The 22822-nt window shown below is 40.2% G+C and overlaps 1 protein-coding gene across 6 annotated transcripts in view; it reads left to right on the forward strand.

The window, feature by feature from the left end:
* BTRC (beta-transducin repeat containing E3 ubiquitin protein ligase) overlaps positions 1-22601 on the forward strand; it is a 183115-nt gene extending 160514 nt beyond the window's left edge. For 4 of the 6 annotated variants that reach the window (XM_019459202.2, XM_019459196.2, XM_019459197.2 and 1 more), the window contains 9 exons: positions 1292-1388; positions 2036-2173; positions 2693-2811; positions 4956-5205; positions 5722-5840; positions 7422-7532; positions 9433-9511; positions 16451-16643; positions 18560-22601. In XM_019459202.2, coding sequence (XP_019314747.1) covers positions 1292-1388; positions 2036-2173; positions 2693-2811; positions 4956-5205; positions 5722-5840; positions 7422-7532; positions 9433-9511; positions 16451-16612 — 1075 coding nt within the window. In that variant the 3' untranslated portion in view covers positions 16613-16643; positions 18560-22601. Of the gene's footprint in view, positions 1-1291; positions 1389-2035; positions 2174-2692; positions 2812-4955; positions 5206-5721; positions 5841-7421; positions 7533-9432; positions 9512-10021; positions 13037-13389; positions 13514-16450; positions 16644-18559 lie in introns of those variants that run through there. The other 2 variants (XM_019459199.2, XM_019459198.2) reach the window with 2 other exon arrangements.
* Positions 22602-22822: the final 221 nt, after the last annotated feature.

Raw genomic sequence — 22822 nt, forward strand, 5'->3', positions numbered from 1 at the left:
TTGTTTGCCCTTTATGTTGATGTATCATATTTCTTGCTCCTATTAGCCCCCTTTTATAAACTATTATTTTAGCTTCTCCATTCTAGATTTGCCTTCCTCTGTTAACACAGAAGTGAAAGCTACCTTCCTGATAAATTTTCTCAACTAATTTTCAAGGTGTATAATAGGAAGAGGGCAGGGGAGAAGCGCTCCTGGAGACATTGAACAATTAATTATATTGTAATGGAGCTATAGAGGGAGGAGTGGATGACTGGCCCAGAGAAAACATGATTTCTCTGGTGCCAGGATTACACTCTGAGGCATTTCTGCCTATCTCCACTTTGCAAGGCACGGTGCCAGTGAGAACAGCAGTTAGTACACCCATAGTGGGGTTTACTAGCTTCCACACCGTGTTCGGTGGGTTCTTAACTTCAGGATGAGGAATTAAATTTTTTACCCAGCAGGAAGTGATTGCCATTTACTGGTTTTTTTTGTAGCAAAGATCTAGCTTGGGATACGAGTATTCCAGAGATGTGCTGTCATAAGGAAGGAGATGCTAACAAATGTTGCTCACTGGAGTCAAGGAAAGGCAGTAAAATGCATGTATGTATGTGCATAGCCAGGAACCTGGGAAAGAATGTCATGCCTTAGACTTGACAGCACAGTGCTCTTAGGCATTTCTTTTCATCTTCTTCCATACCTGCTGCTGGACACTCCTGTGTTTCCTTTCTTCTCTGTCAAAATGAATTGAATTGCTCCTTTTAAAGCACAGCTACACTGATCACCAGCAGCCTGGGTGCCCGAGCTGCCAACACACCTTACCCCACATAAATGAAGACTAGAAAAAATGATCTCCATGATAGAGGCATTCCTATTGCCCATGATGCTAGGCTCCACTGATACTGGCACAGCTTTACTTGGGGGGGGTAGAGAATGTGGGGCATGTGCCTAGTTCAGAGTTAGTAGTTACCATCACTAACAAAATTTTCAAAAGCCCAGTGAATCTGCCTGTACAGAGGTCTGATAGACTAGTTGATAAATTCTGATTATGCGTATTTGCTTGATGACATTATAGTATTCCTGAAGGCCTGATACTCTGATGGCTACACTACAAGTGGTCATGTTTACAATCAGTGTTGACTGAGCTCCTTAGAACCCAGAAAGTTGGCCTCCTGAAATCAGGCTTAACTTCACACCTTTCCAGGCTACAGAGATTATATGGAATGGTAACTGTGACAACACTTTGAAAAAATAAGAAGCTCCTTGTAAATGTTTGATATTGTGATTTTTATTGAAAATATTTGTTTTTTAGGGGACAGTATTTATTCAAAAACAAACCTCCTGATGGGAACGCTCCTCCCAACTCCTTTTACAGAGCACTTTATCCTAAAATTATACAAGACATTGAGGTAAGAATCTATTTATATTTGGATATTTGCCAAATACTAGAGAATCATCAGCATTCTTCAATAACAGAATTGTTACAGCAAACCCATTAAGGTTTATTAATGTGGGTTAAAAATCAATTTCTTTTAAGTAAATAGGGTAGGTAAAATATAGTAAATTGCCAGGCAAAATTTTTAAAGCTTTTAAAGATTGTTTACTGGTAGATAAGTAGATGAGAGAGAGAAAATGATATCTTCATGCAATAGCACTGAGACTGTTACGATACTCCAATATCTTATGAATTGAGCCTTCCTGGAAGTTCACTGGTAGAAATGGCCACCACATAGGTATGGGGAGCACTGAGCATGTAACCTCATGAAGTGCACAGCTTGCCCTCTGTTGCCCCTTTTCCACCAGGTTTATCATTTAATTGGATGAGTTATATGCAGGAGAGTTCTAGAAAGTAAATCTTTAATAACTTTACAAATGAAAAAATGTTATACAAATTTAAACAGTGGTTTTTTTAAAACATATTTTGAGTTTGCCTTAAGTTCTATATAGTTAATAGAGTGAAGCACTGAGCATTTGTCATTGGTTGCCATGAAAGTCAGATAAGGATTTAGTGCTGGTCCTTTCCTAATTACTAACTTTTTATTATTCCTTCTCCTAGACAATAGAATCTAACTGGAGATGTGGAAGACATAGTTTACAGAGAATCCACTGCCGAAGTGAAACAAGCAAAGGAGTTTACTGTTTACAGTATGATGATCAGAAGATAGTAAGCGGCCTTCGAGACAACACAATCAAGGTGAGGTCTGTTCAATAATGGGAAGATGGCTGAAGGAGAAGGGTGTCCACATTAATAAAGCAGTCCCAGCATCATCTCTAAGTATTATTTCCAGAAGGTAAATGAGAGTTTTAGGTTGTTTCCCATCCTGAAGCCAGAATCATTTCCTTAAAGGACAGTTACTTGCTTTCTGCCAGAAGCATGTACAAATGGATAGTCCTAGGGTTAAATTCTCTCCTTAAAGTGCACTGAATGTGCTATTACTCCTTTAGGCTTCACATAATTATAGGTTACCTCTGTTCCTTAATGAAAAGGATAAAGTCAGCATTAGTATTAAAGCCACCTATATGTGTGTGTGTGTACACACACACACACACACACACACACACATAGGTGCTTAGCTATACCTATAGAAAAGAATGCATTCCACATTACTCTGGGCTTTGATTCTTTAGAGGAATCAAACACATAGTAGAGCCAACAAGTCTCAGCACCACCCCATTATCACAGTGATCAAAAAGATCTTGTTTGCCATCCTAGATCTGGGATAAAAGCACGCTGGAATGCAAGCGAATTCTCACAGGCCATACGGGTTCTGTCCTGTGTCTCCAGTATGATGAGAGGGTGATCATAACTGGATCATCGGATTCCACAGTCAGGTAGAGAATTCCAAATGATCTTTTGAACTCTGGAATATCAGATCTGCTCTGTTCTTTGTCATAGATAGTAGTTTTGCTGTATGTAGCTGCATGAACGCAGTTCTGAAACTTCATAACTAAAGAAGAATAAGCCATCAGCTCTCCACATCATTGTGTCCACCTAGAAGTAGAAAACTTGATTTAGGAATGATTAAGGCAAGTTTACATTTTTGCACATTGAAGAAACTACATATTCTGTTTTAATTTGGGAAAATCATCAATTATAAAAACTTGGTAAACCTTGTGCATGCCTTACAAAAACCACCTCGCAGGGGAATGATGTGAATGGAATTAAGCCTCCTTTCAGGTGGTTATAACTGTGGTACAGACATGCATTACCTCCTTTAAAATGTGTACAGGTGAGCAATGCTCTCTCTTTGCCAGCCCCTCCCCTGCTGTCCCTGCAGTTTTTAATTGCAAGGTTTACTCAGGGAGGGGCCTTCAATTTCCAGAGGCGTTAGTGATTTGATGACACAGCCATTATGCTGCTGGAGTCCAGTGTAGCTTGAGTTCTGGGTACCAGCAGCACTGCTGGAAACCTCTGTTAGGAATTTTGCCTTAAGCTAAAGGATTTTCTAAACATAATGCATCAAAAGTAACTTTTAAAAAAAATAGGAAAAAAAAGCAGTTAACTGCATTGTTAGATCCTCTGAAGTTAAATGTTTACCAATCCAAATTATCCTCTGTGAATAAGAAAAGGCTGTTCCTCTTTCTTGTCTTTTGACTTAAAGGCATAGCAAACTCAGTTCTTATAGTTATCGACATTTAACATTTATTGATGCTCTGGAGTGCCTCAAGGAAGCTAAACATTGTAGAGGCTAACATCATTTATAGGATAAGGGACAAAATGATTTTCTAAAAGATGGGGTTAAATTGGAAAAGGAAATAAAATGTGTTATGAAAATCAAAGTAAATACACAAAAACAGAGTAATCGAAATATATCATCACACAAAATTCTCAAGATATCCAAAGGTCCCACACTCTGCTGTAAGCCCCCATTTACACTGTGGCTATTTTTTTCCCTTATTTTCTTTAATGTTTATTTTGTTAGAGAGCAAGTGAGCACGGGCATGAGCGAGCAGGGAGGGGGCAGAAAGAGAGGTAGAGAATCCCAAGCAGGCTCCATGCTCATAGCACAGAGCTTGATCCCATAAACCTTGAGATCAGCACCTGACCTGAAATCCAGAGTCAGGCACTTAACCAGCTGAGGCACCCAGGCACCCCTGGGATGGCTATTCTTGATCTCTACCCCCATTCAAGGCACAGAAATGGAACTTTAGACTTAAGAGTATAGGTCATCTTGGGCCTGGCCTGTATGGTAAAATTGAAGATCCAGGGTTATCAAGCTCAAATCCACAGTACTAAGTCAGACTGTTACAGAAGCTTCTTGGCCTGAATCAGTTCTATTTCCTGAGGGCTATCCGTGGGACACTAATGCTACTGTCATTAATCAGATTCCTACTTAAAAATGTATCTCATTAGGGGCGCCTGGGTGGTTCAGTCAGTTAAGCGGTTAAGCATCTGACTTCAGCTCAGGTCATGATCTCACGGTTCCTGAGTTCAAGCCCTGCATCAGGCTCTCTGCTGTCAGCACAGGGCCCGCTACAGATCCTGTCTCCCTCTCTGTCTCTGCCCCTCCCATGTTCGTGCGTACTCTGTCTCTCTCTCTCCCTCTCTCTCTCTTTCAAAAATAAACATTAAAAAAAATATATATCTCATTAAAGGCATCAGATTGAATGTCAGAAGTTTTGTAATAATCTTGAAGTCTAGGCCCAATTAGTAGGTGACAGTGGTTGTATCCTCATTCTTACCCTTCTCCCATATAACTCACCCATATTTCAAATAGTGTGTCTTAAGGATTTCACATTGGCAGCATCCTGTCCCTCTCCTTGTCCTACTCTCCTAGTCCAGCCCTCTATCTATCACTTCCCTGTGGTCCATCAGAACTCTTTACCTCAGCTCAGTCCCAAAGCTACAAGAGGGTAGAGTGTAACACTAATTATGAAAATGAGGCAAGATGAGTGGGGAATGTGGTAGTCAAATAGATCATAGCCAGGAATATCATCGAAGCCTCAGATAAGCTTCTTAATGTTGTTTGTTCCAGGGTATGGGATGTAAATACAGGTGAAATGCTAAACACCTTGATTCACCATTGTGAAGCAGTTCTGCACTTACGTTTCAATAATGGCATGATGGTGACCTGTTCCAAAGACCGTTCCATTGCTGTATGGGATATGGCCTCCCCAACTGACATTACCCTCCGGAGGGTGCTAGTCGGACATAGAGCTGCTGTCAACGTTGTAGACTTTGATGACAAGTACATCGTTTCTGCGTCTGGAGATAGGACTATAAAGGTAATGAGGCATCTTTTGATAAGTCTCCAATTTAGAGTAAGGGTGTTCATATGAAAATCCAATCAAGGGAAATTTCATATTTAAACGTCCATATGGAGTAGTTTAATATTTAATTCAGATACTAGTCTGTTTGTAAGAAGGCGATGAATGAGACAAGCGGTGTGAAAATTTTGGTTAGGTATCTTAGTCCTATAGATAATGGTGAGTGTGAGAAGGCCAGGGGTAAACTCAGCTTCTAGAAAATTTGTCTGCAAGACCAGACTAATAACTCCATAAGAATAAATCAGTTGGAGGAATTCTCACGTTATAGCAGCCAGCTACAAATTACCCCTGTGTTATTGAGAATTAAACTTGTCTTTTTTTTTTTTTTTTTCTTTTTTTTTATTTGGTTTGGTTTGAGAAGTTGACTTCCCCCTATTGGCTCAGTACTCTTTTCTGCTTCCCCAAGACTCCAATTGCCCTAGATTTTACTAGTAAAAGCACCAAATCAACTGCTAAATACTATTTCTGTTTCAGGTATGGAACACAAGTACTTGTGAGTTTGTAAGGACCTTAAATGGACACAAACGTGGCATTGCCTGTTTGCAGTACAGAGATAGGCTGGTGGTGAGTGGCTCGTCTGACAACACTATCAGGTGAGCAGCAGGTGCCTTTACCCAGAAGGGATCACTATTACTCTGCCATTCATTGTTTGCACACAGATCAAACACATCTTCAAGTGTGTTATGTTTATAATAAAGTGTTTTTCCTTTCTTGTTTTTTTTTTTAAAGATTTTTATTTGTAGAAGTTCCTGGGTGACTCTGTCGGTTAAGCATCTGACTTCAGCTCATGTCTTGATCTCCTGGTTTGTGAGTTCAAGCCCCACATTGGGCTCTGCACTGTGGTGGTGTGGAGCCTCCTTGAGATTCTCTTTCACTCTCTCTCTCTCTCTCTCTCTCTCTTTCTCTGCACCTTCCCCACTTGCACTGTCTCTCTCTCTGTCTCTCAAAATAAATAAATAATTTTTTTTTTTTTTAATTTTTACTCCCAGTGTGGGGCTCAAACTCACAGCCCAGAGATCAAGAGTCACACGCTCTACCAACTGAGCCAGCCAGACACCCCAAATGTTTTTCCTTCTATAGCTTCTTATAGGCCAAAAGTTTGGAAAAAAAAAAAAAAAAAAAAAAAAAATTTTTTTTTGTCCTAAGCAGAAAGATAGCATAGCAAAGCCTTTTATTGATGTGTTTCCTTTCTATAATAGTTTCATTACCAGATATACTTATTTTAAAGGTACTGCTTGAATGAGGAAGTGGACAAGAGTGATAAGTAAATGGAGGTTGAAGGCCCTCCTCTTTAAGCTCTTCCTGTGTACAGTTGAAAAGTCCTAATAAGTAGCAAAAGGCCTTTTTTCCACCAGTGTTCTAACAAAAAAAAGAAAAACTATGTTTTCCCTACTAGAAATTGTGCATTTTGTTTTCTTAGCATTACGTAATTATCCATAATTTGAAATTATGAAGAATCCACAGCTTAAAGTACTTTTTTGGTGTTTTCATCTTCACAAAGATGAATGACACAGATATGAATAGAATTTGGAAGATTTATGAATCCTCTCCCTTCCTTCAAAAAGTACTAAGAGAATGAAAAGGCTATTAAAAAAACAACGGATAGAACTATTGTCACATCTAAGGAAATTGTCCTTTCATTTGCCTTGGTCTGGAAGCATATAATTTTTTAAATTAATATACGAAAGTTTTTGAGAACTTGCTTTTTGTTTCCATTATATGAGAAAGACTGTCCTGGACAGTGGGTAAAAGCAGAGAGTGTCCTTACTAACAGACGTGGACATGCTTTGTGAGAGCAGGATATCACTGATACCCTGCATCTCATTCTTAATAGTGATTTCAGGAAGCATTACTTCTCTTGGCTTGGTTTTGTCCTTCACAGGCAACTGGGGACATTGAATTCATCCTTTTTATGCCTTGGGGACCCTGGTTACAGAATTATATAAAGCATCGTGCTTTGAAAATATATATTTCATTTGAACTTAAATCATACATTCTTCTGTCTGAGTTATACAGCAGAAAGGAAATAAATTACATTGAAAAGAGTACATTTTTGTATGATTGTTGATTGATTTTATGTTTGTGGATTTTTTGAAGACATACAAAGTGTATTATTATAACATCCAAAGCTTTAGAAAAGAATACACGAAAGTTCACTCAATTTTCTCTTCCAGATTATGGGACATAGAATGTGGTGCATGTTTACGAGTGTTGGAAGGCCATGAGGAACTGGTGCGCTGTATTCGATTTGATAACAAGAGGATAGTGAGTGGGGCCTATGATGGGTGAGTTTGCTAACAGGGTTTAAAAAAAAAAAAAATGTACATCTTGATCCCTCCTGCCTGAGGATGTTAAATATAGTCTTCCCTTGACTCTAAAAGATTATAAATTTCATGGAAAGGTTCTGATACGATATTTCTTGTGCCTGATCTATATGTTCACCTTTGCTTTGTTTAAATAAACTTTTAAAAAGAAAAAGTATTTATTTTGAGAGAGAGAGCAGGGAGGGCAGAGAGAGTCCCAAGCAGGCTCTGTACTGTGAGCCTGGAGCCCAACGCAGGGCTTGAACCCACAAACCATGAGATCATGACCTGAGCCGAAATCAAAAGTCAAGACGCTTAACCAGCTGAGCAACCCAGGCACCTCTCTTGTTTACTTTCTTTTCTATTATTTACTATTCTCCTCTTTCCTTTTCTTTTCTTGTTTACTTTTCTAAAATGTTCTTCCCAGTCATTTAATTGTACTTGTTTGCTCCTGATTTTCATTAATATAAGTTATTTGGTTATACATTTGTCTGTTTTACTCTATAAAGCAGTGAACTGGAAAAATCCCAGTATACCAGGATATGTGTATAAAATAGTGACTTATTAATAAAATTGAAATATTGGAGGCAGTATCTTTGGGGCACAATGTGGTAAGGTCCTGAATTTTTATCTTTTTGAGAAATTCTAAAAGTGCAGCTCTCTTGTCTTCACTTCTCCTAACATTTCAGTTACAACAAGTTTAGTAATCTTTATTTTCTTTGGTCTAATAGCAATGGTACTAGAATCCATTCATGTTGTGAGTGTGTACCATGTCCAGCAGTGGTAAGCACACAGTAAACTCTTAACGAAAGTATATTCACTTAAAAGGCCTCCTTATCATTTCTTCTTGTCAGGGTGCCTAACATGGGGGAGTGGAAGGCTACAGTTCAAAAACTGGCAGCTTTTAAGTATCAGAAGCTGACTTACAGCTTGATCTTAGTTTATGAGCTGGCTTTACTGATTAAGACAACTCAAGCTGCAGGAAGCAGAGCTTCCTCTGCTTTGAGTCAGCCGTCACTGTTCTACCCTTGGGAAATTGTTCACGGTATGATGACGCATTCCAGCTAGGTTATATTTTCTCATTGCCCCGGTTTTGATCTGTTCCCACCTTTCTTGGGTTTTATCTGTTATTTACCGTGAGAAGGCATAACCATATGTTTGATTTTTAGAAGGGCTAAGCTTTTCTTACTTAAACTATGAGAATTTGCTTATATAAACTCCAGAGTTCAGGGGCGCCTGGGTGGCTCAGTGGGTTAAGCGTCCAACTTCGGCCCAGGTCATGATCTCACAGTTCGTGAGTTCAAGCCTCTCATCGGGCTCTGTGCTGATAGCTCAGAGCCTGGAACCTGCTTCAGATTCTGTGTCTCCCTCTCTCTCTCTGCCCCTCCCTAGCTCACGCTTACTCTCTCTCTCTGTCAAAAATAAAAATAAACTTTAAAAAAAAATTTAAACTCCAGAGTTCTTCAGTGAGTTCCAGTCCTCTGGTACACATGACCTGGGCCATTCTCAGAATTGTAGGTTTCTAGGCCTAAATAATCTGTTATATCATTAAGAGGTCTAGTATATAAGATCTCTTCCTGGCCCCAAAATATGGTGTAAACTTACCATTCACTATCTTCAGCTTGGTTAAGGCTAACCTGTTCCTCATTTTTAGGTTAAATTTGTACTTTTTCCCCTGTTAAGACCAATAACCTTGACCCAAGAATGAATGCAAGGACCAAGTCTCCAAAAACAAAAAAGTTTTTGTATATTCTTGTGAACTGCATTTGTCATATAAATTACTTTCACCATACATATTTATTGCCGTGACTTTGTGCTGTTCTTCCTGTGGTCCCTTAATTTTGCTTTTAATCAAGATTTTTATCCCATTTTTGATCTTTAGAAAAATTAAAGTGTGGGATCTTGTAGCTGCTTTGGACCCCCGAGCTCCTGCAGGGACGCTGTGTCTACGGACCCTTGTGGTAAGAGCCTTGAGGGGGCTGGGGAACAGGAAGGGGAAGGAATTAAACATTGATGTGCTGTGGAATATAGATCTGGATTTGATAGTTAGACGCTCACAAAACCTACTACTAAGTGGAAAGGCAACCAATACATGACAATAAAATATGTTTATATAGCGCCTTTCATCCAAAAGTGCTTTAGAGACTATATATGGAGAGGAACGTGGCAGCTGTTTAACAGCTGCACAGCAACTCTACACAACAGTTTAGTACAGGAAGTGAATAAGAATTCTGTATCCACCAGAAACAGTAGGGGGTACTTAGGGAGAGAGAACATAATTACTCAAATTGGAACCTGTCCAGAATCTGAGGACCTGCACACCTGTGCCTGCAAAAAGTGCCGTGGGAGCCTGTGTGAGCCCCCGGTCAGCCCCCTAGCTCTGCAGCCTGTTCAAGGCATGCCGCCTCCAGCAACATGAATCCTGTCTTTTTTATTCCTCATATACCCCCTTGCCGTGAACATCTTGACAGTTGAAGAAAGAAGTGACTCAAAAGGAGGAAAGTCACCTTTGAAAGTACTAAATTCTTTATCATGGTGTTCACCAAAGGCCCGGATGAGAAAATGGCCTAAGGTTAAAAGCAGCCGCCATTAGAAAAAGAAGATTAGGTGGGACACCAGGGAGCAGAGAATCTTTTGCACAACTCAGGAAAAAGATGAGAGCTAGCGTTTGAAGCCAGTGTTCTGAATCCTGACTCTCAACATTTGGCAGTCTCTGCTCTGGAGAGGAGAGAGAGACGTTTCTTTGTCTTAAGACTTTGTTGGATTTAAAGCTCTTTCTTGCAGCACCAGACCTACTTTGCCTGTGTTTCACACATGTTTTTAAAGTGTGTACTTTCATTCATTTACAGCTAAACTAAGTCTGGTTTACTGTGAAGTATAATTTATACACAGCAAGTTTTACCCTTTTTTAGTGTATTTTTTCTGAATTTTGCAGTGTGTAAATACCTCAGTCAAGATCTAAAACATTTCTATCGTCCCAAAAACAATGCCCCCTTCGTATCAATCCCCTCTCCTCCACCCCTAGCAACCATTCTTCTGATTTCTTCCTAATAGTTTTGCTATCTTATGAATGTCATATAAAGTAAGTCATATAGTATGTAGCTTTTGCATTTGGCTTTTTTCACTTCATTCTAGATTCATTCATGTTGTTGCATGTTTTAGTGCTTTGTTTTTTTGTATTGCTGAGTAGTAGTCCATTGTGTGGATGAGCTAGTTTGTTTAATTGTCACCAGTTTAAGGACATTTGGAATGCTTCCAGTTTGGGGTGATGCTAACAATATTCCCATACAGATTTTTGTGTATATATACTGTTTTCACTTCTCTTGGATAAATACCCAGAGAGTAGGAGTGCAATTTCTGGGTCCTATGATAAGTGTGTGTTAAATTTACAAGAAACTACCAAGGTGTTTCCCAAAGTGCCATTTTGAGAATTCACAAATGCAAACCATTTTGTATTTCCATTGACTTAGTGTATGAGAGTCCCATTTTTCCACATCCTTGACCATACTCAGTATTGTCAGTTTTTTTAAGAATTATAGTAGTCTGAGTGGGTGTGTAGTGGTTGTAGTTTTAATTTGCATTTCTGTGATAATTAATGGTGTAGAACATCTTCTTATTTGCTTATCTTCTTTTATGAAGTGTCTGTTCAAATCTTGTCCTCATTTATTTATTGAGTTGCCTTATTACGTTTTTAAAAACTGAGTTATTGAGATGTAATCAACATACAATACAATGGACATATTTAAAGTGCACAACTTAATAAACTTTGACATAGGTACATACCAGTGAGACCATCCACTTCTGCCAAGATTGTGAACATATCTTCGTGCCCCCTCTGTAATCTCTTCTTCCCATCCCACCCCACTTCCTGCTATTCTAGTCCCCAGGCAGCCACTGATCTGTTTTCTGTCAGTATTGATTTGTGTGCATTTTCTAACTTTTATAAATGAAATCACACAGTATGTATTCTTTTTTGTCTGTTTTCATTAAGCCTAATTACATGTCATTGATTTGTGTCAATAGTTAATTTCTTTTTAAAAATTGCTGAGTAGTACTCCATTGCATGGTTATACCATAATTTCTTTATCCTTTGGCTGGATGATGAAAATGTGGGTTGTTTCCAGTTTGGGGCTATCATAAATAAAGTTTCTATAAACATTTATGTACAATAAAATGAACATATGCTTTGGTTTCTCTAAGGCAACTCATAGGAGCAGAATAGTTAAGTCATATGTTTCATATTTTTAGAAACTGCCAAACTGTTCTCCACAGCAGTTGTATCATGCAGTGGTGCATGAGAGTTCCAGTGACTCCACATCCTCACTAATCCTTAGTACAGTCTTTTTGAATCATTCTAATAGTATATTGTGGTACCTCATTGTGACTTTAATTTGCACATACCTAATGTTAATAATGTTGAGCATCTTTTCATGCATTTATTTGCCATCTGTATGTCTGCTTTGGTGAAGTATCTGTTTTGAATCCTTTGGTAATTTTTTTTAATTGACTGGTTTTCTTAGTGAGTTTTGAGATTTCTTTTACTTATTCAAGATACAAGTCCTTTAGGAGATACGTGATGCATACGTATATTTTCCCAGTCCATGCTTTGTTTTTCATTCTCTTGAAAGTATCTTTTGAAAAACAGAGATTCTTCATTTTTATTAAGTCCAGTGTATCAACTTTTTCCATTATGGATTGTATTATTTGCAGTTATATCTTAAAAAAAAAAATCTTTACCTAATCCAGTGTCACGGAGATCTTCCCCTGTGTTTTCTTCTAAAATTTCTGTAGTTTAGGCTTTACATTTTGGTCTGTGATTCATTTTGAGTTCATTTTTGTAGATGGTACAGATACGGATCGAAGTTCATATCCACTTGTTCCAGCACTATTTAGGCAATCCTCTGAATTGCCTTTGCAGCTTTGTCAAAAATCAATTGACCATATATGTGTGGGTCTACTTCTAGACCCTTTCAGTTCCATTGGTCTTTTTTTTGCCAGTATCATACTCTCTTGGTTACTGCAGCTTTTTATTAACTCTTGATGTCAGGTAGTGTAAGTCCTTCAACTTCGCTCCTTTTCAAAATTTTTTGGGTCCTTTGAATTTTCATGTGAATTTTAGAATCTGTTTGCCAATTTCAACAACCAAAAAAAAAATAAAAGGGCTGAGATTTTCACTTGGGATTGTGATGAATCTAGATCAGTTTGGAGAAAATTGACTTCTTAACAACACAAAGTCTTCTGGTCCATGAACACAGTATATCTCTCCATTTGTTTAGGTCTTTAAAAATTTCTCCAACAGTGTTTTTTATACCTTTCAGGGTAAATAAAGGTCTGATGCATCTTTTGTCATATTTATCCCTAAGTGTTTTGTAATTTTAATGCCATTATAAATAGTATTTTTTAAAGTTTCGGGAGGTATTTAAAATCTCTAATTTCTAAACTGTTCATTACAAGTATATCAAAATACACTTTTACTTCTTTTATGATCTGTGTGCCTTTCATTCCTCTTTCTTGTTTTGTACTAAGACCTTCAGTACAGTGTCAAAAGAATTGGGAAGAGTAGATGTCCTTATCTTGGGGAAAAGACAGTTGGTCTTTTACCATTGTGTGTGTGTGTGTGTGTGTGTGTATACATATATTTATATTTTGTATATGTATCTTGTATATATGTATATATTTTGTATATATGTATATACATACGTATATATATTTGTGGATACCCATTGATTAGGAAGTTTCTTTGTGTTCCTAGATTGCTGAGAGTTTTTATTGGGAATGGATTTTGTATAACTGCTTTTATGTGCATCGAAATGTTAAACCTAATTTTGTATCACTATAGATCCCATGAACATTAAAAGGATAATAATCAGGGACTACTGTGAACAACTCTGTGCCCCCAAATTTGATAACCTAGATGAAATGGACCAATTCCTCGAAAGGTATAATCTTCCACCACTCACATAGGAGGAAATAGACAATCTGAATGGGACTAAACCTATTAAATTTAATTGATAATTAATAACCTTACAAAACAGAAAGCACAGGCCCAGATGGGTTAACTGGTGAATTCTACCAAATTTTTAAGAATGAATTAATACCAATTCTTCACAATCTTTTACAAAAGATAGAAGCAGAGTGAATACTTTGTAACTCCTTCTGTAAGGGCAGCATGACCCTCATACCAAAAACAAACAAAGGTATTACAAGAAAAGTACAGATGAGCCTGTCTAATGAACACAGATGCTCATCTATGAGCTCATTTACTTCTTGTGAAGAATGTAAAATGGTGCAGCCTCTATGGAAGGCAGTATGGGGTTTCTCAAAATATTGAAGATAGCATTACCATATGATCCAGCACTCCCACTTCTGTGTATATATCCAAAAGTATTGAAAGCAGAATCTCACGCATATGCAGTTCATATCAGTATTATTCACAGTAGCCAAGAGGTGGAAGCAACCCAGGTATTCATCAGCAGATGAATGAATAAACCAATGTGGTGTATATATATGTACAGTAGAATATTATTCAGCCTTAGGATATATTGTCACATGCTACAACATGAATAAAATGTGAGGACGTTATTTAAATTGAAACAAGCCAGTCACAAAAAGACAAAATACTATATTATTGCACTTACATGAAGTATCTACAAGTGATCAAACCCAGAAAGTAGAATGGTGGTTGCCAGGGGTTGGGGGGAGGGGGAAGAGATAGGAAGTTGCTGTTCAGTGGGTATAGAGTTTCAGTGTTGCAAGATGAAAAAGTTCTGGATGTTGATTGTACAACATTGTGAATGTACTTAACAACACTGAACTATACACTTAACGATAAATAGATAAGATGGTAAATTTTATGTGGTTTTTACCATAATTCAAAATAAAATATTTTTTAAAAAAAAAATTTTTTTTTTAACGTTTATTTACTTTTGAGACAGAGAGAGACAGAGCATGAATTGGGGAGGGTCAGAGAGAGAGAGAGGGAGACACACAATCCGAAACAGGCTCCAGGCTCTGAGCTGTCAGCACAGAACCCGACGTGGGGCTCAAACCCACAAACCGTGAGATCATGACCTGAGCTGAAGTCGGACACTTAACCGACTGAGCCACCCAGGCGCCCCCAAAATAAAATATTTTTTAAAAATGCTAATGTAATGGCAAACACAATTGTATGACTGATACGAGTTTATTAGGCAGAAGTTTTTGGTAATGTCTTAAACTGTTTGCTTAAGATCTAAGTGTAGTCTTGTCACTGTCCTTACATTTAGTGATTTCACAATAAAGAATTTCTGTACTTATTTAAAAAGTAGTAGTATAAGCCAATAAAATGAAGTAGCTCTTTTAAAAAACTTCATCAAAGTATTAGCAAATTGAATTCAACAGTGTATTAAAAATGTACACTATGACCTAGTGGTATTTATTCCAGGTATACAAAACTGGTTTAATATTTTTTTAAAAATCAACTATTTAATCCATCACATCAAAAACGGGGCACCTGGGTGGCTTGGTCGGTTGAGCGTCCGACTTCGGCTCAGGTCACGATCTCGCGGTCCGTGGGTTCGAGCCCCGCGTCGGGCTCTGTGTCGACAGCTCAGAGCCTGGAGCCTGTTTCGGATTCTGTGTCTCCCTCTCTCTGTGACCCTCCCCCATTCATGCTCTGTCTCTCTCTGTCTCAAAAATAAAATAAAACGTTAAAAAAAAAAATTTAAAAAGCTAAAGAAGAAAAATCACGTGGTTATGTCAGTAGATGCAGAAAAGATATTTAGCAGAATCCAGTATCCATTCATGATAAAAACTCTCAACAAACTAGGAATAGAGGGGAACTTCAACTTCATAAAGAAAAATGCAAACTAAAACTCTTATAAAAAACCACTATTCACCTACCAGAATGGCTAAAATTAAAAAGATTGACAGTATCAGTTTGCTGGTGAAGATGTGGAGCAGCCGGAACTCTGACACACTGCTGGCGGCAGTATAAACTGGCACAACTTTCATAAAACTATTTCCCTGTACCCGCTAAAGCCAAACCTACCTCCTCTGTGGCCCAGCAGCTCTGTCTACCCAGGTAAAATGAGAGCATGTATCCATCAAAAAAACATGGACGTAAATGTTCATAGCAGCTTTATTAAATATCCAAAACTAGGTCAGGCCATATGTCCACCACAGGAGAAAAGATAAATTGTAGTGTGTTCAAATAATGAAATGCCAACCAGTAATTTAGAAAACGAACATTACATGCAGTAACAAAGAGGAATCTTGCACTGTTGAGTAAAAAGATATATGCATTTATATATATATATAATTCACAAACAAAAAAACGAATTGATAATGAAAGCATTGGGGTGAAGGTAGTATTGAATAAGGGCCATGAGAGCACTTAAATTTTCATGATTTTTGCAAGCCAGTTGACCTCACACGGGTAGCTTGAAATTAGCCACTGTAGGAATTTTTACATCATGAAAATACGCGAATGCTTTTACAAATTGGGGAGAATTTGTTGATAAACCATTTCCCAGCGTGCCTCATATTACTGCTCATCAATCCTTGGCCTCTGACCGTAGAAGGATCCAGCAGATACAGAAAGAGGATAAGGCCAGGTAGGTACTGAGGAATGTTCTCGTTCAGCCTAAACCAAGGAGAGGTAGCAGTGAGAAACCAGCATGCTCTTTGACATGGCTCAGCTGTAGTGAATGTAACTTTGTACAAAATCAGCTGACCAATATTTGATTTTTCCATTGTGCCTTTAATCCAAATTACTTTTTCTCTGTGTTCTTGAAACAGCTAAATATTAGAGAAAAATATCATCATACCATAGTCTTTCCATAGACTCCTTTTGACATGTTGCTGAATTTGTGTCCTTTTGATTTTGAGTAGTTCAAAAGTTTTTGTTTCTGCTGCTTTAGGAGCATTCTGGAAGAGTTTTCCGACTCCAGTTTGATGAATTCCAGATTGTCAGTAGTTCACATGATGACACAATCCTCATCTGGGACTTCCTAAATGATCCAGCTGCCCAAGCTGAACCCCCCCGCTCCCCTTCTCGAACATACACCTATATCTCCAGATAAATAATCATACAGTGACCTCATACTTGCCCAGGTATGAAAAAGAATTGTGTACATAGCACGGTGGGTAGGAATATTGGCTGTAAGGTGTTGCTAGTTCATAGAGCCTTCTCTCGCCCTTTATCTCTACAATTCCTGTTAAGCAGGTAAAGCCAATAACATGAGACAGGGCTGGGGCTGCACATTGGACGCTGTCTTTCATCAAGGTAGCTAGCCTCTCAGTTCTAGGTGATTGTTGAACTAGATCTGGATGGTCCTTATGTAGTAGAATGAATAATTCCCACCCCAGTTATCTGATAGGATTGTTAAGACAATAAAATGAGATTTGAATCCATTTCAAAACTAAGAGTAATGACCCATAAGCCTATGACTTTGTAGTTCCCATATCAAACCAGTTCCTGTAACAGAGACCCTTCAAACCAAGTAAATAATGTGTGAGTGGAAAATTTTCTTGGTGACATCTTTTGGCTGACTTCTCACAGCTCTGCTTTGTCAGTGTCATTGGATTATAAAAAGTGGCTTTTTTATCGTCATCCCCCCTCCTCATGCCCTCCAAAAAAGAAAAGAACTGTCTTTTGACCTTGCAAGTAGCTCTGCAGTTGGTGAGAACTCTGGGTACTCTCCCACTCGAGTCTGCAACCTTCCTGTGCAGCAGGAGAACATCCTATGTTATGCTATATTCAGATCATACCCAGTGTCAGACAGTTCAGATCCATTCATCAGGCTATCATTGGGCTAGGAAAGCTGCACTCCTGGGCAGTGTTGCTGTCGTTACGGTTTCTTATTCCCTATGCCTACCTCACTTCTATGGCAGAAGTACGGATTTAGTACACTTTACTACATGTCTTTTCATAGTGGTTCTTCCAAGTGGGGTGGTCCGTGCCCCTGCTGGGCTCACTTCATCGCTTGCTGCTCTCACAGAGGACATGCTGCTTCCTATCCCTCAGCCAAATCACACAGGCAGGCCTAGGTGAGAATCCCTGGGCAAGCAACTTCCAGAGCCTTAGACTCCTTATTGGTAAGATGGGTTGCAATCCCTATCTCACAGAGCTGTTGTGAGGATTGCCTTGAAATGTCGTATGTAAAATGCTTAGAGCTTAGCACAGTGCCAAGCATAGAACAAGCCCTCAGTAAGAAGTGGTCATTGTTAGTAATACTATAATTGTCATGTACCCGTCCCCTCCTTTTGCCAAAATTTTCTCTTCATTGGATTGCTGTGGCATTTTGCCACTTAAAATATTCTTCCTGGTTCTCTGATTATGTCTCCTATCTCCCCTCACCCCTAAAACACAGACATCACCGAAGAGTGTGTCTCGAGCTTTTCTTCCTTTTTGAAGCTTCCTGTTTTGGTTGCCTTTTCTCAGCTCTCATCTCAATGTAGATGACTCTCAAACTTATATCTCTAGTCCCAACCTCTGTCTTAATCTCCATGCCACATTACCAGCCACCACCTACGCATCTGGCCTTGAAGGTACCAGAAGCCCATCCAATGCACATTTCTAACAATCAGACTTTCATCTGTTCTGCTGGGGCCCTCCAGCCAAGTGGCCAGACAGCTTCACCCAGCTGCCCCATTCATGCTGGTGGCACAGCTGTGCTTCTGGCCACTCGGGGCCAGAACCTCAGAGCCAGCCTCATCTACTGCACCATTACAGGGAGCGGGTGAGAGCTTGATGATATACCCACCAGAGTCACTCTTAATCTCAAGGCATCAGAGTTACCCTGCACGAGCACTGGGGCCCTGGGCATGTCAGTGAGCCCCACCATGTCACCAGGCAGGCTACGTAGCCTTTGACAGAAGCTCCTGCTTGGCATGGGCAGAGAGCAGGTGTTAGGAAGGACCTCTGAGCCTTTCTCCCAATTGACAGCTGAGTTAATATTCTTCTCTCTCAGAGCAAGTGAGAAACGTAGGGAAAGGGACTAATGACTCTGTGCTCTGTTTTCACACAGGACTCATTAAAGTTGCGGTATTTAACATATCTGCCAATACCAGGATGAGCAACAACAGTAACAATCAAACTACTACCCACTTCCCCGGACTAGCCGAGGAACGGGGATTTGAGACTCCTGTTGGGACACAGTTGGTCTGCAGTCGACCCAGGATGGTCTACTCAGCACAGCTGACTGCTTCCGTGCTGCTATCAGAAGATGTCTTTTATCTTTTGTGAATGATTGGAACTTTTAAACCTCACCTCACGTCCCTCCTCCTTTCCTCTCTGCACCTGTTTTTCCTCATTTGGTTCCAGACAAAGATGACTTATAAATATATTTAGTGTTTTGCCAGAATCTCTCTTGCCTTGCCGTTAAGCAGAAGAACTAGTTTCCCTATATAGCCTTCTGGGAGACCAACTTCTAGGGGACAGGGGATACAACTTCAAGCCAGACAGCACCCAGTTTCTCCCTGTGAACTGCAGGAATGCCCAGCACCTGGCAGGATCAGCCCAGCCCCACTGTGCTTAAGAGGAGACAGCTGTCTTATGGCCTTTGGGGCAAGAAAGAAAGAGAGAAAACGAGAATCCACACTGGAAGATCTGGGCCTCTTTCCTTTCATCTCTTTCTCTGTTTCTGTCCCTCGTCTCCCCATCTCCCCTCCTCCCCCGCCCCCCTTCAGCCTTTTTCTGCGCCACCTGAGAAGAAAGAGTATGAAGAGAGTAATCTCAGTTAACATGAGGCAAATCAGCGAGAAAATGCCACACCTGGAAGAGCTAAATGCTGTTCGGATCAAAATTTCAAACCCAAGCTTTTGCTGCAGATGACCCCATGTGGCAGCAGTGGGTTCTTAGAAGGTACCCCCATCGTATTTGCAATTCTTCTCTCTTCTTCTAACACCACCCCCCTCCAAAAACGGTGTGGGGTGGGGGGGCAGAAATTGCCTGGGCTCCATCAATGGCTGCCTCTTTTCTGGACTCAGCAGTCTCCTCGATTCCATGTAGAGTGTGGAAAGGAGTTGCTGATTGCATTTCCTCTCATTAACAATTAGATGTGTAATAAAAAGCATTGTACTTCATCTTAAATCACTGGTAAGGCTCAGCCTAAAGAAAGGTTTGAAATGGCCGGAGCCAGTTGCTGGGTGCATTCTGCATAATGGCTCACACCTCTGATTTGCTCATCAGGGTCTGTGAGCACCCAGCGCCTATATCTTTGCCAAGATCACGATCAAAGCAGCTGAAGAAGTGATCAGGGTTAAAAGTGGATTTCTTTCTCATTTAGAACAGTAAATATCATCTCTCAAAAAGCAAGCTAATCATCTCAACCTTGCACTGTAGAACCTTCTTCACGCATTTCCCAAATCCCATATTTACAAAAGGGCAGAGTTGCCAAAAAGAGGATCAGGGTGAAGTTTGGCACACAGGGTTTACTAGCGGGGCAGACACTGCCTTCTCTTTCCTTTTCTTCCTCCTCCGGCCTTATTTAACTCTCCACTCTCCCCAACCAGTAAAATTTCTCTGGATGTTGGTAAGCAACATAAACAAATGGACCTCAGCAAGAGCCAGGCCAACCTGGCCACTTGAAAGGCAGCTGTATGGGCATCAGGTGCAGGGCACATGTGCCACCCCAACCTGGGAACACAGGGTATACTATCAGCATGTGCCCAGCGTGTTTCCCAGGGCAGGCATGGAGCTGCCCCAGCCATCTTGTGTGGCATGGGCACACACATCGAAGGCCCAGCGCCACACCGCCGTCTCTAGTTTCCCTTGGAAGCCGAGCAGTCAGGCCTGTCGTTTCTGTTCCTAATCAAAGCAGTTGAGTAAAAGCCCCTTTTAAGCCAGCTGCTGTAGAAACATCAGAACAGGAGCCAGTTGCAGGTGACCTCAAAGCCAGACCACTTTTAGTTTAGCAAAGGGAAGAGGAAGAGAAAGCCATGTTCACTCTTCCCTCCTGATTTGACTGAATGTTGTTATTACATATTGGGAGGCAAGTTATGTATACGCATTTTTCCTTTCTGACTTCATGAGTGCTTTTAAGCTTTTGGTTCCAGGTTATATTCAGAAACTACTTCCCAGTGTAATATGTCCTTGCCTGGGAAATACTTTCTGAGTATAATTCCCTTCCCAGCTACCCAAATGCTACAGAGAAATGTTTTCTATTTAGCCATCATCAGAGTTCCTTGTCTGTTGTGTTGACTTTTTGGCTTTTTGCTTGGTTAAGGATTTTGCTACAGGTGAGGCAGAGGGCCATCAGCCCTGAATAACACACAGGTCAGGCATTAAAGAGGCATGGATTTCAAGCTGTTTGAAAATATTGTCCAATAGCCATAACTTTACTAGCCCTTCTATTATATGCTGCTGTTTAAACGTGGGAGCTGTTGAATATTCATTGGTGCCCGGGGTTTTGCTCTCCCATCTAGGTTCACTTTAAGGTAGATTGTTTCTTAGATTGTTTTGAGGCTTGTCCAGTACATCATAAATGAGATCGAGAGTGGACCCTGCAGTCTGGAGCCATTAGCTCCATCGAGGATATTCTCCAAGTTGTCCTTTGCTGCTGATGGAAATGGGAATGAAGTGAAGTGGTCTGAAAAACTGAGTCAGTCACATTTCTCAGCTCTGGGGGTCATTTACCAGTTCATTGTAGAAGAAATAATCAGGTAAGTAGAAGTTCATTTCCAGAGAAGGTAAACCCCACTTACCATCTCTGCATGATTTCAGTGGGAATTGATTATCACTAATCCCCAACTGGGCTAGAATAAATGTAAAGTTTGACCTTTTTAAAAAGAAAAGAGAAACAAAGAAAGTCTCAACACATTGAAAGGAATGGTAGAAAAGGAGCTAAAGGAGTCTCTTGACTCAGAAACGCCATGTCTCCATTGTAGCTTAGTCTCTTCTCACTAAAATTCCAGCATGGGCCTGAAAGAACCGTTTCATAAAGATGGGAGGAAGCCCCTTCAAAGGCAGGCACACAAGGAGCGAGTGCACGCACCTGCACCCAGGAGCTCTCTGGGCACGTGGGAGCTCTCCAGTCACACTGGGGCTGCTTGGACAAAACCAGCATGCCTTGCTGCACGTGTGTGTATTTTCACTGCTGAGAACATCCTTTTCCTTTGTTCTGTGCAATTTGAAAGTGGACATGGATTGTGAATGGGAGGCGTTTTACACTTGTCCCTTGGCAAGATTTTTTTCTGGTGACTCTTCACCAGAAACTTCAGAGACAGGACTCTCTGAACTCTATTGACGTGTAATAAAGTCTGGCCCTCATAACTTGCTTCTGAACTAGAAAAAACCCTGGGACCCCTAAATCATTCTGTTTTCTGCTTGAGTAAGAAAAATCCTTTTTATTTTTCTTTTGTAAAGTCATAAGCTGAAGAGAAGAAAATATGCACTCTTCTCCCCTGCTGCCTTCTGGTACCCATTGGTCAGAGCAGCTGTGGTTGGTCTACTCCTTACTTAGCACTTGATTGTACATGGAAACCAAGGACTTGGGGTGGAGGGGGGTGGATATTGGAAATAATTACAGTGGTTTTTTTCTCCTTCCTAAAAGTAGATTAGATACCTCGGTATTGTTGACCTTCTTGGCATCTTCCATTTACTTTAGATGGTAATACCTTCCTGCCTGAAGTGCAAGCCATCCAACCCAGAATAGTGCAGGCCTGAGAGCCTAGGCTGCAAGCTTAACTCTGGAGGAATCCAAAAGTACTTCCTGGCGGAAAAGGGGATGCTTAGATACCCACCACCTGTGACCATCATGCTCTTTGATGATCAGGTTTACCCTATCACTTTAATCCACATTTCCGATCTCCTTCCCTATTTGGATGAGTTGGACAGACTTTCCGAGAACTGGACAACATGAAAAGGTGCCCTTGCTTCTCTTTGCCTTCCTCTTTTCTCTCCTAGAATAACTCTCGCTTGTAACAAGCACACCCAAAGCCTGCAGGCTGAGTTAATCTCCCTGGGCTGATCACTGACCGAGCAGAGCCTCTTACTTTACCATTGTCTCAACATAATCAGTGCCAGAAAGATAGCCGTCTCCAGGGTAATAAAGCTGAGTTTTGCTTCTTGCTGTTTTTATCTGTACTTCATTTGTGACTTCAGAATCCTTGGAACTGAGGAGAGAAACCAAAAAAGCACGATTATGGCTGCCTGATTTCCAGTGGAACTTCCTAGAAACCTCTTCTGTTGGAAGTTGAGTACCTATGATCTAAAATTTCCTGGAGAAATTTAGAAAATTAGATGACCTCTAAAAGATGTGCTCTCCAGCCCACCCAGCTGGCTCTCTCAG

The sequence above is a fragment of the Panthera pardus genome, unplaced genomic scaffold (assembly GCF_024362965.1).
Source record: "Panthera pardus isolate Hobbes unplaced genomic scaffold, ASM2436296v1 HiC_scaffold_22, whole genome shotgun sequence".
In the NCBI taxonomy this organism is placed as follows: domain Eukaryota; kingdom Metazoa; phylum Chordata; class Mammalia; order Carnivora; family Felidae; genus Panthera; species Panthera pardus.